This window comes from Neomonachus schauinslandi, chromosome 2, assembly GCF_002201575.2.
Source record: "Neomonachus schauinslandi chromosome 2, ASM220157v2, whole genome shotgun sequence".
NCBI classification, from domain to species: Eukaryota; Metazoa; Chordata; class Mammalia; order Carnivora; family Phocidae; genus Neomonachus; species Neomonachus schauinslandi.
In genome coordinates this window covers 74,725,189-74,741,950 of record NC_058404.1, presented here as the reverse complement: position 1 = coordinate 74,741,950, position 16,762 = coordinate 74,725,189, and the positions used below count along the sequence as shown (strand labels likewise).

General features: G+C 35.5%; 1 protein-coding gene across 2 annotated transcripts in view; it reads right to left on the bottom strand.

Annotated features, from left to right (window-relative positions):
* The window catches only part of FBXW7 (F-box and WD repeat domain containing 7), a 218,911-nt gene that overhangs the window by 85,829 nt on the left and 116,320 nt on the right, over window positions 1-16,762 (bottom strand). For both annotated transcript variants that reach the window (XM_021699002.2, XM_044912870.1), the window contains exon 2: window positions 3,814-4,392. In XM_021699002.2, the coding sequence (XP_021554677.1) occupies window positions 3,814-4,323 (510 nt within the window). In that variant the 5' untranslated portion in view covers window positions 4,324-4,392. The remainder of the gene's footprint in view (window positions 1-3,813; window positions 4,393-16,762) is intronic.

The window sequence follows — 16,762 nt, the reverse complement described above, 5'->3', positions numbered from 1 at the left end:
GTAGTAATGTTTGCCAAATTCTACCATAGGGGGCAGCATAGCACACGGAAAGAAAGGGTGTTTATTTGAAATTAGGCAGATCTGGATTAAAATCTCTGGTCACTTACAGCATGATTTTGGGATGAATTATTTGGCCTCTCTGTAACTTCTACTTACTTACCTATCATAGGGACTTGCAAACAGTATGATAGTTTCAATATGTTTTCAAAGAAAAAACCAATGCAAGGAAGGATCAAAAAATCTTTTTTCTCAATATCGTATTTGAGAAACAGCATGTCCAGGAATGACCAATAAATAAGTATAGCTGTCCACAGGGAATGTTTAAGAAACTGCCAATAAATAAAATAAAATAACACTTGAAAGCTATGTTGGGTAAAACTATGGCTAATCCCATATTAACATGAAAAAAAGGGATATTTTTAAATGATTCTTATATCTCTACTTTTCTCAAAACTCACAGTTTAAGAAGACTTAAAAGAAATTGTGGCCTAGGGTAATGTCTGGAGAAGTGTTTTATGTTTATAATGATCAAGAATTTAAAGCTGCTCCAAAATAAAGTCTTTGAAATAATGAGAGCTCTTCCTTATTTACTATATTAAAAAGATTTATATATATGGGTGACTGACATTTTCTTTGTAAGCAATGAAGTAAGAGGTGACATCTTTAAAGTGTTGTTGAAAAAATAAAGTACTCTGGGAATAATCCTAAAGAAGAGATCCAGGAATAGAGAAAAAGGAAAATGGGCCAGTTTCAACCTGAAATACTACTTCGTAGAAGGGCATTGTTGCCTTGGCCGTCAAATAGTTTATATTCTTCTTGCCATTTTTGTGCAGGAAAATGACCTCACGATAAACAAATATCAAGTGTGTGCACAAGCATACATACATATACATACACACATAAACACTTATGCACATATACACATCTCTCCATGCTGTCACTAGTACTCAGTCTACTTCTGTGGCCTTGTATGTACAGCATAATAATTTGCATTCATGACTCAAAAGACACTAGAAAAAACTGACTTAAAATTGTTACTTTGTTTTTAAGGAGGTAACCAGATAACTGTATAAGACATACCTAAAAGTTCTGTTTACAGTTTCATCTTGAAGGGGAAAAAAAAAATGATAGAGCATCTGTCAAATCTCTGTACTGGTAGTTTTCCTACAGAACAATCTGATGACTTCTCCTTTTGGAAAAAGATGTTTTGTCTAGATGGCTTTCTTGTTTTTAATTTAAAATATAGCAGAACTCACTGATAGCTTTGCATTTTTCAACAAGGCTGAGTTTTGATTAAACTTCTTTCTTAAATAAGATAATGCAATAAAATACTAAACCCCATTCCCCAACCTGAACCCTCAGAAAAAAAAAGACATAAACCCCCTCTTTTCATGTAGTAACCTTGAGGGAGAGAGATCAAGAGACTTGGGGACAAAAGCTGGGTGGATTGCATTATAAAAGGTCTTAGCCTTACCAACAAAGCAGGGATGTAGCTATTACTGGTAGAGCCATCTGGCTGGGATTCAAAGCACTGCTTCAACACCTTGAAACAGAGATGGTAGAATGGATATAAACCACTACCGAAGCCAGCTTCTTCTTAGATCATACCAACTAAATAAAATCTAAACTTGCAGACAGGCTAGGGAAATTAGGGATAAACATGTTTTAGAAAGGGTTTTAAGTTTCACAACCTTAAGCAAAAATGATAAAAGCAATTCAAGTATTAAACCTAGCATCTGAGATTTTTTTTATTCCAGGTCAGGTTACATTAAAGGAGATGATGTTACATCTGTTTGTATATTGTTTATGGGCTAAACTGATGATTCACTGTAAAATTTAAAAATAAGCAAATAAGAGTAAGAGGACAAACTACTATGGACATTATTTTAATGTCTGTAAAATAAGCTATTATTTGAATTAAAATGTTCCATTCCAAAGAACTGCTTAACTTATAAGTCTACTCTGCATGGATATTCACGATTTTTATTTAATTTTAAAATGATAAATAAAGAACCAAAAAGCATGCAAACATAAAGATCTATGTGCATAGAAGCCTGAGGGGGAAAAAAAGGATAGAAGTTGTGCTACATACCTCATTCATTCTGAGTATAATTCTTTTTACTTTTTCTCCTCTTAAAATAGACTGCCTAAAATATTGATTAAAATAAATTCTAACTCCAGCGAAAAGTACATGATGTTTTATTGAATTTCCTGTAATTTCAATAGCACCAAAATACAGAGAAAATAAAATCCAATGTAGAGAAGTCAGCACTTACTTGACTTAATTAGGAGCTAGTCAACAAGACCAAGCTATGTAAAGAAAACTCCTATTTCCAGCCTTTATTATCATTTTCTGGGGTCTGTGTGTATTCACATTCTTTACAACTTAAAAATGTTTCAATTATGGAATATTTTAAACATACTTTAAAAACCACACAGAAAAATACCCATGAACCACCCCCGTTCTGCAACTCAGCTTCAACAATCAGCAACTCATGGCAAATCTATACCCTCTTTCCTTTTCTCCCCTTCCAGATTATTTCGAAGCAAAGCCCAGGCACTATATCATTTCATTTTGACTATAATTTGATGGGGGGAGGTGGGTGGGTGCGGAGAAGAATACAATAGAAAGACTGGGGAGTGAGAGAAATAATGCTACTTCTTTTTCTCTACAATCCCCACCTCTTGTCATAACCATAATTTTAAGAGATATAACACCCAAGAATATTTTGAGGAAAGAAGCCCACATGCCATCCCAAAGAACAAGCCCTGGCAATTTCAACTTTACTGCAGTTGCCCAATCACTTCCTCCTTCCATTTCAGACAGACTTCAACGTTTCAGGAGCTTCCTGCCTATCTAGTAACAAAGACAATACTGGGAAGCAGTGATAGTATATTCCAGTCCTTATTCTCTGGTATAGCCTCAAAGGCCTATATCCAACAGAATTGTTTTTCTCAGCACTAGATTAATCACCAAGTCCTGGAGTTGATAAGATGTCTCTGGTTTAGACAGGAGTCTAACTACCCACCTTTTAAAATAGGCCTATGGCTAAGAGGTGCCTGGGTGGCTCAGTCAGTTAAGTATCCAACTCTTGACTGAGCTCAGGTCATGATCTCAGAGTCATAAGATCAATTCCCAGTGTTGGGCTCCACGCTGGGCATGGAACCTGCTTGATTCTCTTTCCCCTCTCTCTGCCCCTCCCCCCAACACCCAGCTGCACACACGTGCACACTCTCTCTCTCTAAAAACAAAAACAAAAAACATGTCTATGGCTAACTCCATGGGCTACCACTAGCCGAATGAGGTAAGGAGGCACATACAACAGAGCTGACTCCTAGGAATGGGAAGGAAAACAAAAACTGCAAATAAGGGAAGTAGTGGCAGAAACCAGACAGTAACTTTTACCTTGGAGTAACACCTGCGAATACATAGCCCACCCCAACCACCTGCATTTTGTAAATAAGACAAGATTCTTTACTACTTGATTTACATAAAACATATTTCACTCCAACCCTCTCTACTGCACACAAACTACTAAGCCCTGTCACAGGGATAAATAATAAATAATAAAATTTGATATTAATGATTTTTCATAGTAATAGGATCAATTACTTTCCCTCTATTTGTAGTAACATTATCCCATTATCAGTACTTCTATTTCTAATACCTTCCGTAAAACAAAACTTAGTTCATTTTATTATTACACATCTGAAGATTAATTTTGCGGCAATAACAAAGACTGTGAGGAAAGTTTCATTACAATTAATATGGATAGGTAAATGTCTCAGGAACAGCAGACTAAATATACTCACTTTTGTTGTCTTTGTATAGAATGGGGAGGAAAGCTGGTGAATAGGCAGGTCCACGATACTAGTGGAGTTTGTGACACTGTTACTATGTGTATGTTCATCTTCCCTGCTACTGTCATCAGATTGATCAAAATCATCACTCTCCTGGTCCATTTCCTCTTCCTCTTCATCCTCCTCATCTTGTTCACCAGCATGTTCTTCATCTTCTTCTTGCTCTTCTTGGTTTCCCGAGGAGTCCTCATCTACCGAAATGAATCGATTATTGTTTTCTTCCAATTGTCCTTGCTGGGAATCATTTTGGTCTCCAGGTCTAGGTTCTGCTCCGACGACCTCACCATTCCTGGCAGTGTGCCCCTCCTCTTGTTGTCTTAGCTGTTGCTGTTGCTGCTGCTGTTCCTCCTCAACCACACGATTCATCTGTTCCTCATCTGCCTGGCTTGAGGAAGGGTTACCTCTCAGAGAACCTCCAGTTCGTCGTCTTTTGCTGCCCACAGAGAGCAGTTCCTGATTCATTTCCAAAAGCCAGCTTGCTACTTCTTGGACCTTAGCTAGACTATCAGAAGATGCAAAGGATTTCACATTCTGTAGGGAAAAATGGGGGGGAAAAAAAGGTTTGTACAATCTACATTATCTTCCACTTTTATGTTCTATGTCTATATTCCAAATTTCACTAAAGACTGTAAAAAGTATTTGATGCTATTGAGATGTTCTTTAGGAATCAATAGAAAGTTCAAAATGTAAAAATTGAGACTTTATAAAGACATACACAAAAATCAAATAGTAAACAGCTTTATTTTAATATTTTAAAAAATAATTTTAGAATGAAACTTTATAAATTTAGTTGCTTTCACCAATAAAACATAATTTAACCAATAAAATGATTTTCAATTTTAGATCAGTTCATAAACTTTATCATTTATAAAACTTCCAGAAAATGTTATGAAGTATATCATAAAAAACTATTCAATGATCAGTTAAGTTCAGGAAATACTGAGGTAAGCCAAGATAAAGAGGCTTTTTTACTGTAGGAATTTCCCAAACTTCTCTGATCATAGAACCTTGCCTTAATACATGGTTTTCTGACAGGTACCAAGTATAATCGTTATGATTTTCATTTTTCACAATGAATATAAATCAACTGGAGTGCAAATAAACAAAAAAAAAATTATTTTTATTTTCTTTAAAAAAAAGAAAAAAGTTCGTAAGTTCATACCCACTGACCCAGTAACTCCACTTCTGGCAATCTATCCTAAGGAAGTAATCCTAAAACAGAAAAAAAAATTATGCAAAGGATGCTCACTGCAGCTTTATCCACAGAGGCAAAAAATAAAAATAAATGTAAATAAAAATAATCAAAACCCAAATGTTCAAGACAAAGGAATCCATGAGATGGGATATATATAGTGCAATCCCTAAACACGATGTGCATTTTAAAAAATTGTGAGAACATGGATGTTTGTATTATGCTAAGGGCAAATTACAGGTACTTATATGATCACAGCACGATTTTTAAACTGCATAAAGACTAGAAGACAGTATTTCAAAATATAAACTACATTTAGGCAGTGGTATTATAAGTGCCTTAAACTTAATTTTAACCATATTTCTCAAATGTTATGTATCAAACACATTTGCTTTTATGTTTTATAGACTCTAAAATTTGATCTTTATTGATAAAGAATCTTTTCATAATGCTCAGTCTTAAATTTCATCCTTTGCAGATATCTATATGGACATGTTTGAGGTTACATAAAATCATGCCAACACACTGCCCAAGCTCATATAAAATTCCTTTTAAAAATATCTCTAAGGTTTATGAGATATAAGAAATACAATATCCATATTCTATCATGTCCTAAGAATAAGTACATTATATTATATCACAATGGTCTTAGATAAAACAGCCTTATTTACTTTTCAAACCCTTGCCACCAGAGGTGAATCTCCCAAAGGGCCATAGTTCTCATTCCAAGTTTTGAAATGGGGTCTGAAAGTCTGGAAGGTAGTTTTAAAATTCAGGATTTCATTTTATTTTCTCTAATCTACACTTTCTAAGAAAAAAGCTGTAGTGTGGGGGGGAAATTTTTTAATTCTAATTACAACTAGAAGTTAAGTATAGAAAGAGAAGAGTTCCAATGACTGAGCTGTGAGACACTCCAACATTCTGAGAGAAAGAGTAACCAACAAAGATGACTAACAAGGAGAACTGGGAATGAGCGACATCCTAAAGGCCCTTAAGAAAGCATACCCAGGAGGATAAAGTATAAAATTCCAACTGTTGATGATAGATCAAGTAGGATGAAAAGAAAAAATTGACCATTGGATTCAGTAACATGGAAGTCACCAGTAACAGGAGTTTTATTAGTTGAAATCTGATTAAAGTAGATTTAAGAGACTAGGAAGAGAGAATAGGGATGATGGGTACGAGCAAGTTAGGAATTTGCTACAAAAAAGGAACAAACTAAAGGGAGTGGTAATTGGTAGGGAAAACAGAGTCAAGAGAAATTTTTTATTCTTTAAGATTGGAGAACTAGCAGTATATCGGTATACTGACAAGGATGACCCAGCACAAAACAAAAAGTTGATAATGTAATCGAGAAAGAGAAGAAATGGTAAAGTGATATTCGTAAGTAATTAAAAGGGGATGATGAGAATGAGTTCAAAATTGGAAGGACTAGTTTTAGTTTAAAAAATGGATACTTCATTTATAGTAAAAGATGGGAAAGAAGAGTGGTATTATAGGTACTTCATATTTATTTCTTTTTACCGTATTTCTCAATGTGGAAACAGCTGGAAACAGGTGGATTTTTATAAGTGGTGGAAGTCTAGAAATTCCCTACTCATTCCTTCAATTATTTTCCTTTTCCTTTTAAAGTAGGAAGCAATGTCGCCATTATCATCAGTGATCTTGGGAGAGGAGGTGCTAGAAATTTGAAGAAAGGGGTTTGAAATAGTCCTCTAGGGAGACAGGAAAGAAACTTTACTAGGTGCATGAGATTTTGATGATCAAATATAATCCATAAATCATGATGTAATATATATTAAATGTGGCTTTTAAAAGTCAAGTGATTCTTTACAACTCAGATAAGCACAGTAACAAAATTTCTATCTGAGGTAGGAAGTAGGGTTTTAAAAAAAGCACATTAAATATATCTGTTGTTTTCTACAAAAAATAAAATAAACTACAGAAAATAAAGGTCATCAAAATCTTCCTGACTCATATATGTAAAAGACAAACTATGAAAACATCACAGAAAAGCATGTTAAAAATAACATGTTGAAAAACACTGACCTACGCAAATGAATATATATACTATCCCAATGTATATAAAGGTAAATCTACTATTCACAGGTTTCCATCAAAGAATTAAAAACTTGGTTTAGTAATTGCATCTAAAGTCTAGTTCTCCTAACACTAATAAGGACATTTTTCACTTGGATGTTTATGCATAGAACAGCATGAAATCAGGGTCATTGCCTGGAATAATGCAGCCCCCAAGCAAATTGCCCTTTGTGTGCCAACCAAACAAGCATATTTTAAAGAGATAGAAATGGGTTAAATGACATATTAAGAGCAACTTACAAGGTGAAAAAAATCAAAGAACCAAAGTCATAAAACTAATCATAAAGAATATGTGCAAAAGAGGGAGGAGACTGATAGTAAGTAGCCTATCAACAAACAGGAAGTTTATGACTGGCATTTCTAAAATAAAATAGTACTAGTACTGATCATCAGTGAACACTTCTGTTACTAATTAGGAATAATAAAAAGTCAAATCACTATCATTGTGTAACTTCAGTGTTATATTGAGAGGAACAGAGAAGAAAACGTCTTTAATTTAAGCCAATAAAGTTAACTGACTCATATTTACAACCATGGCATATAAAGAGCTTTCAAAATAATACAGATTCTTACAGATAGACCTGATCAAAAATAGTAAATCCAAGTAGAAGAATCAGATTTAAAGCATAGCCAATATAAAATATACAACGACAAAGCTAAAAGTCAGATTCTAGGAATCCCAGAATATTTGAAGAGGCTGAAAATATCCAACAGACTTACATAAAAATTTGTCCAAGTAGTATATATGTTGGATTGGAGCTCTCTGACCCATTTTGGGAATGGAAAACAGAAATGAAAATTTCATTTTGTTGGTATTCATAAACTCAAATTTAAACCAAAAAAACCCCAGTATTTTTAGGAAATTAGTTTTTTCTAATAATGATCTATTAAGTAAGCTAATGACCTAATTAAAACAGTAAGCATTTATCCAATTAGTAATAGGAAATCAGAATCAACTAAGTATTCTTATAAGGGGGGGGAGAACCTTTTTAAAAATAGTTTATAAAGCCCCACGTTAAAAAACAATTGATCTAAAACTTGAAACTGTCATGCAGCAAAAGTTAATAAAATATTAACCCCAAAAATGCACACTTCCTTCTTTTAGATTTTATTTATTTGAGAGAGAAAGCGTGTGCGAGTGCGCGTGAGCAGGGTGAGGGGCAAATACTGGCTGCTTTTCCAAAACCAGAATCACTACAATGCTCAAAGATTATTACTATAAAACAAATATTTACTGAACACTCTATATGTTTTAGGTACATTTTAATTTTCTAGAGGATAATGTTTAGAAAAGTTTCTTTACAAGTGAATCAATGACTTTTAACCTGACCAGAACCCATGGTAAAATCAGATTTTACATTATAAATAACTCTGGATGTATGTATTTAAACAAACCTAAAACAATGGTTTAGAGAGAGGGAATTATGAAATATTTCAGATACCTAAAGTCTCTATAAATAACCACCTTACCTAAACATGTCCATTCTCATTATTTGTAGTAATTGTGTTCCATAAAGTTATCACAAATACTGAACCACTGCCCCTAGGGGAAACACAGGGTTAACTTCCTGCAAGCTTTGGTCACAACATTTTGGCCAACTGATCAATATAGAATCTTTTCATGTGTATATTTCTATTTAAAGACATGTACTTAATATATATTGTTGATTCATTAACACTGAACTCACAGCCAACAGCACTATAAACCCATGCCTGAACGAAGCTTATCTAACACCTATATGCTCTCCATAAGGCACATTTCGACACTGGACAGCACCTCGCCACTATGCTTGGGGGCCATTTTCAACAGTCAAATATTTCACTAAACTGACCATGAAAAGGACACTTGTTTACAGTACGAGAGCTGAAACAAGAAGGCAGAGTGTCACTTTGTTTGACCTCAGATGGGAATGTGCATGCCAAGTGATTTTTTGCCACTCTGTGCATCCTCATGTCCACAAATGACTGTGAAAGCATCATGAATATTGATTTTTGGTGTCACAAATAAACAGCAGTGAGTAGGCAAATTCGCAAATACAGAATCTACAAATAATGAGGGTGAATGGTACCTACTTTATCTAAGTCCTCTAGACAGGGCACTACTTGCAATGCAAGATTCACATAGTATTTTGAGATGCCAACAAAGAAGCCACAGCATTACCTATTGGCTGCTTCTGGAAATATAACAAAGGATAAATGATCAAAGAAACTGGAAGCTCTAATAGACATTCATCACTAACTTCTTCAAATAAATCAGAAGTTCAGATAGCTCATATTAAATAAAGTTATACTTTGTATAAAGTAACTGCTAGAAAGAAAAAGGGTGAGAAAGGCATCATTTTTCCCTTTGTAAGTGGGCAGAACAGTGTTCTTCTGGCAGCGTTTTTCATTATAGTGACAGTTCTGAACCTAAAGATGCCTAAAAGAAGAGATTCCTACAGTCACCTCCATCCTAGGATGAAGAAGTATTATAATAATTTTGCTCTTCAAAAAAATTCAGAAATAAGGTTACGGTGATGTAAGTGAATTACTCCAGGACTTTACCCAAGTCCTAGAAAATACTGGGTAACGTTTAGTCATTATACCTTGTTGATTTATTGACACCTCAGACTGAATTCCAGTGCTTTTTAAAAACTAGTTTCTCAGAAACGTTTTAACTAGTTTCTCATGAACCTTGCTTTTCAAAAGATCTTTGATTACTTAAAACCACTTGAACTTATTTTAGGATGCTTAAAGGAATCAATGCGGGCAAGTACACATGTTAAACAAATTGAGCTCTGAAAGCCTGTCTCAGAGTGAACTAGAGCTGTTTCCACGGCAAACACTAACCTTGAAATTACCTTGAAATCTAAGTAACAGGGGAACACTAGTTACACTAATAAAACAAGGGGTGACTTAAGCAAACAGCCAAAGCCTCCAAATGACTGTGCAATTTTTAGACATTTTTAGCATTACGTGGCAGGGTACAATCCACTGGACATGAGCAACAAAGTCATTTAAGAAGCTTTAAGATGTAGATGGCAGGAAAATAAACCAAATTGTACTGATCACTGGGAAGGATAACTCAAAGCTTAGAATCACCTTCTGTAAGCAGCTTAGGATCTTCCCTGAATCCTAAAGGAAGCTTCCTGATCATCAGGAGCCCTCTTGTGGCCCCACCACTTACTAGCACTCCAAGTTCGTATTTCTACATTCCAAGTTATTTATTTATTAATTACTATGGCCAAACTGATTAACAGTATCTAGAATTTACGATAAAGTAAGTCACATCATATCACTCAGTGACTCAAAATCCACCAAGGGCTTCCCATTTCACTCAGAATAAAAATTCACTCAGAATAAAAGAATTTTTATGGTTGCCTGTTGGTCTCTGTATAATAATCTACACATACCCCCACCACTCTGAGTTTATATTCTATTCTCTCTTTTTCACTTTGCTTCACTCTTTCTAACGCTGTTCCTTCTTGAAGAAGAAAATATGCTGCTATCTCGGAGGCTTTGCCCTGGCCATTCCCTCTGCCTGAATGCTCTCCTCATATATCCACATGGTTCTTCCCATTACTTTCTTCAAGACTCAGTTCAAATATCCCCTAAGCAATGACACTTTTCCCTAATCATCTTATTTAAAACAATAACTCCCTTGCATCATATTCCCTTTCACCCTTGCCCTGTTTTACTCTTCTCCATAGCAATGTATAAAAGCACTAGACTAGTGTCTGCAATACAGTAAATGCCTATCTATCTGTCCACCCATTTGTTATCTGTGTTATCTTCCCACTAGAATTTAAGCTCCCTAACGAAAAAGACTTCCCTTTTTCACCACGGTTATCCTCAGCACCTACCCAAAGCCAAAAATGCTCAGCTTATTCCTCAAAACATTTTTTTAGTGAGTAAATATTTATTAAATCTTTTTAAAGCCAATTATGCACTTTCTTTACCAAAGAACTTCAAGCCACGTCACAAACACAATATCGATAACTTTAAACACATTTTTAAACGTTGTACTACTGAACACGTTCTGTGTAGTATTTTTAAAACTGAGTAAAAATCTAGCCTTAATACTTATCATTTTTTTCCTTTTATCAAATTTCTTGTTATTTTAACACAAGCTATAAAAAAACAAGTATGTGACTAAAAAGATTGATACTTCAAAAGCACATAGTTTGTTGAGTAATTCTACTTCCCCATCGCTTATACTGTGGTTAACTGGGAAACCATAGATGTAACTTAAGGTGGAAATCTTCCAAGGACTACAAAATTGACTGAATAGGTCTTTAATAATGGAGATTTACAAAAGCAACACAAAATGAACAATATGGGGAGCATGATGCAAGTATTCATGTAAGCAGCAAATATTCATTAAGGTTTATGGTTTTGAATATTTTAAATCCACACGGTTCATCAGTCATATATATCTTTACTAGAAATGATATTGAACACTATTTCTCAGTTCACATGACAATACATATTTTTTATGTTTTTTAACTGATTATTTTTGTTTTGGCCAAATTTAATTCCTCATTCCCATTTAACTCTACTACCTCTGCAATCTGTGTTTACTCCATTAAAACTAAACTTTAAACTAGCTGCTAGGGGCACCCTAGCTGCTAGGGGCACCCGGGTGGCTCAGTTGGTTAAGCGCCTGCCTTCGGCTCAAGTCATGATCCCAGGGTTCTGGGATGGAGCCCCACATCGGGCTCCCTGCTAGGCAAGGAGTCTGCTTCTGCTTTTCCTTCTCCCTCTGCCCTCCCCCACTCTTGCTCGCTCTCTCTCAAATAAATAAATAAATAAATCTTAAAAACAAAAACAAACAAACAAAAAACCACCCAAAACTGGTTGTTAAATCCCACTGGATCTTTTACCATTTCTCTAGCTTTTTACTTTATTGAACAAGCACTCCCTCTTCTTTACAACTCTCTTGTCCCTCAATTTCCCTTGGTATCATCCTTTTCTTGGTATCACTCCTCAGGCAGCACTGCTGTTCTCTGTTGCTAGCTCCTTCCTTCTCTGCAGCTTCTTTGAAACATAGGGTTTTAACTATCACATAGAAGCTAATGACAACCAATTCTATTATCTCCAGCCAAACTCCTCTATTGAGCCTACTAAGTTTTACCAAATTGTCTCACAATCACCCCAAATCCATTATCTTAAAATCCAAACTCCTGTTTATACACACACACACACACACACACAGACTTGAGGCCCAAATTAGATGCTCCTACTATTTTCTCTATCTCAGTGAATGGAACCATATTCTAGCCAACTGGATATTTAAGAAACCTGGTGGCTCTTCCTCTTCCTTCTACTATCGCTTCCCTCAACAATTTAGTCCTAAAGCCATCTGGTGGAGCCAAGCCAGTAAGGTATATGTGTGGGAGGCAGGGTGGCAGTACAGCAGGGGGGGATCAATTTAAACAGAGTGAGGAGGGCCCCCTTGTATGTGGGGGAGGGTAGGAGAAAAGAAGTGGACCAGCACTGGTGTCAAAGCCTGAATAAGAAGGGTGAGGAGTGATCCAATAGTGGAAAACACCAGCAGGTCAAAGGCAGAGCAGAAATGAGAACATCTGTCTGGGTGAGGGTATCAAACGTGAGCAGGGTAAGAGAGGTGTCCATGTGGCAGGACGGTGTCAAAGCCCAAATAGGTTAAGGAGGGTATAGTGGCCACAACGGTGCCCTGCTCAGATACCCCTTCAACAGAACTTGCTCCCTCATCTTGGAATCCACTGCAACATTTACACCTGGCATAATGCCTCTATGCTTCTCCCAGCAAATGACTGAGCATGGTGGGAATGCTCCAACAGCCAATTCTGGTGGGGGGCTACCTGCCCATCATATCTTCTCTTGATATCTATTTCTCTGGGGATCTGCATTAACACAGAAGGCATCTATATACTGGTGTCAAAAACTCTCGAGACAAAATTAAAATGTGTGCAAGACACTACAAAATGGCTAACTTCATTAAACAAAGGTCATTTCACTCCAGAATGTTGAAGAACATTTTCTACTACATAAAGAAATCCAGTGGCTCAGCAGAGGAAAATTCTCAACAGGGTATTTGAGCTAAAAGGGGTCCTTTTAAGACAAGAGAAGGCTAGCTTTTGTGGAATACTTTGAAGATGAAGAACGGCTGCAGAAACTAGCCAATGTAGCACTTACTCCTCAGTCTCTGTAAGACATGAAGAAAAGCTTTGACTTCAGGGGACAAGATTCTTGGATTTAAAAGGAAAATGCACTTTTGGAAAACAGCACATTACAAAAAGGAGATTGTGAAATGTTTCCACTGCTGCTTGGGCTTAACTAAAGGGTATCATCAATTCTCAAGTCTTATTGGAAACAACCTGAGAAGCTACAGAACAAAAGTGAGCTGATTTTCTTCCCTTTCAACACAAATGATTACTGGGCAGAACTCTTTTTCTGAATCTTCTGATTATGAGAATTTGCCTTGAGAAAAAGGAAGAGCTGCAGTCTTACACAGGATGAGTTTTACTGATCTGCCCCAGACAAGTTCTGGGTTTCTGTGGAGAAAATAATATCCTGTTATTCATAAGAAACCAGTGAACATTATGCCTCAGTTTTCAACTTCTCACACATTCAAACAATCTTTTTCTTACTCAATGAACATCAAGAGTAAGCTAAGAAACAGTCTCATTTCAGATGAAAAGGAAATCTGTACGTGCCAGCTTATCTCCTGTTTGACCCTGAATTGGTATTTGTGGAGCATAAAACAAGCACACGAAGTAAATATAATTATTACATTAAAGAGGTAAGTTCACAGTAAAGAAGTCAAAATAATTTTTTAGATTCAAAAATCACACTTTTATGCATAGATAAGCCTAGTGAAGGAACTACTTTTTTAGCTGGTAGGCCTACATTTGAGCATGATCATATCACTGAGTAAGGAAATGTTTTCTCTAAGTCTTCTATAAAAGAGTATCTAGGCAATATTTTTATTCATATTGCTTTGGTTTATGGTTTTAGTAGCTTTACTATTCAATACTGTCAAAAAATTTTCATGCTGTAAATAATATTAAAATCAATTTATAATCTTTAAGTTAAATCTGCTGAGCCTACACTAAGAAAAATTAAGTCCCATTTTGGTTTAAGCTAGTTATATGAAATTTATTACATTTCTTAATGAGTTTGCAAAATTTATGCAAAGATAAACGAGACTTATCCCAAGGAAAGTAAGCTAAGCTTAATTAGCAGGAGGTATTTTTCCCCAAGAAAAGTTGGTTAAAATGTCATTTTTAGCTGTAAATATGAAGGGAAAACTACTCCTACACATACTCTACACATACCATATCTAATTTGGATCTCAAAGAAGTTTATGATAAGGCCTACTTGAGTAAGGTAAAAAAGATAAAGTAGTAAAGTAAAAGAAAAAAACTAGAATCTCCTCTAACACTAACTGGTGTTAGCACATGTTTGCTTATCTTGTGTTTGACCCTGAATTGATATTTGCGGAGCATAAAACAAGCACACGAAGTAAATATAAATTTTACATTAAAGAGGTAAATTCACAGTAAAGAAATAAAATAATTTTGAGAATACTTTGTGGGAAGAAGGAACCACACAAAAAGAGGGGACTAATGAATTTGCCAATATAAACAGATGCACAGAAAAAGAACATTCTCTACTCAAAAGAGCACTGACAATTACCAATAAATTATTACATCTACAACTTACCGATCAAGTTGATGTACTGTGAGCTGGAGATACAATCATCTTTATGTGATTCCCAGGAGAAGATTATTTTAAGGGTTTCCCCAATGTAAAAAGATTGAGAAAGGCTGAAGTGAACATCAGTAGTGGGACAAACTGACATTATGTTTACCTAATAAGAAGTAATGAGAGTAACACAGCATCACTTCTTTGAAATTCTTGCCCATGATGCATAACCTGAATCCACTAATGAGGAAACACTAGACAAACCCAAATTAAGGGTCCTTGTTCAAAATGACTGTCCTATAATCTTAAAAAGTGTTAAAGGAATGAAAGTAAAGATCAAGGCATTGTTCCAGATACGGGATAACTAAATGTAGTCCATGACTTTGAATGGAATCTTTTTATTATATGAGATAATTATCTGAACAACTAGTGAAACTCAAATGGAGTATGAGGAATAGAAAATCTAATATATTGATGTCAATATCTTGATTTTAATGATTATATTGTGGTTATGTTAGAGAAGGTCCTTGTTTATAAGAAATGCATACTCAAGAGTTTAGGGGTAATGGGGTATCCTGTTGGCAACTTATCAAATGGTTCTGGGGCTAAGTAAGTTCTTAATACTGTAGTTGGGACTATTTTGAAAGTTAAAAAAAGGTGGAGTGGGGGAAATCTGGACATCAATCTGGTTCCCATTATCTGCTACAAACTACCTTTGCCTTGTCCTGCCACTTTTGTCACCCACTCATATCATCACCAAGTCCTAAGTGTACCCCTTCAGTAGATCTACAATGGTTTCCACTACTCAGATACTATCTGCCTCTTGCCCAAACTATTTGAATAGCATCCCTAGTAATCTTCCCATCTTTTGTGTGTCATACCTCTCACCTACCCTCTATGCTGCTGCCAGAACATGAAATGTCATCACCTCAGTGGCAGTTTCCAAACTTTTTACATGCTGAAGCCTTAGTTCAAATGAAGGCAAGATACTAAACCGGTAAAGAAAGAACTTGTGAGGGACAACTGGAGAAGGGGAGAGAACAGTGTTCACAGAAAGAATGAGCAGCCACTGAGTGACTGTGAAAACTTCTGAAACTACTGTTCTATAAAATAAAATCGAACTCCTAAGCACGGTACACAAGATGTTCCTAATCTGGTCTTGCCTCCATCCATCTTCAATACAAACTGGTTTGTCTTAAATTGTGCATTACCCAACAATATTCATCTACTTGTATTCTCCTCATACACTATATGTTCTATGTCTGTATCTTTGTAAAGATGTCTTCCTTCTCTCTGACACATTTCTTTGCCCACCCTTTACTAACCCTATCTGGCAATGTAAGTCACCTTCCTTCATTCTTCTATTCTTCTGTGTCACAGAACTTGCTGAAATTGGCAAGCACAGGCCTTGAATACAAGGACCTCCCCCTTCCACTTGGAAAAAGAAAATAGTGGTAGAACATTCAGGAAAAAGTTGGGAACACAGACTTATAATAAAAGAAAGCCGTAACTATCAGGTTGATAAAGGGGTAAGCTTCAGCAAAGAGGACTGACATATTGTGAGTTGTCTTTTTTAATATATTATAGAAAGTAGAAGGCTAGAAAAGTGAACATGTTTGCTATTTCATGTGTTTCACCTTCCAATTCCATGAAGAAAACAGGAACTACGTTTGCTTTTTTTTTTCTTTTGATGTTAACTGACACCACATATCAAGTATATATTACAATGCTAAACTTTAAAATGCAGGGATACACCAATGATCATACACAGACAATATATACACACTTTTTTCACATTTAGGAAGTGATACTCAACTGTACATATAACTTTATTACAGTCCATATAATCTATTACTTCCTATAATTTCTAAAACTGTTAACCAATAACCAACATATACAAACAAAATCCATAGGGTAATTTTTCCATTTCCTAGAAATATA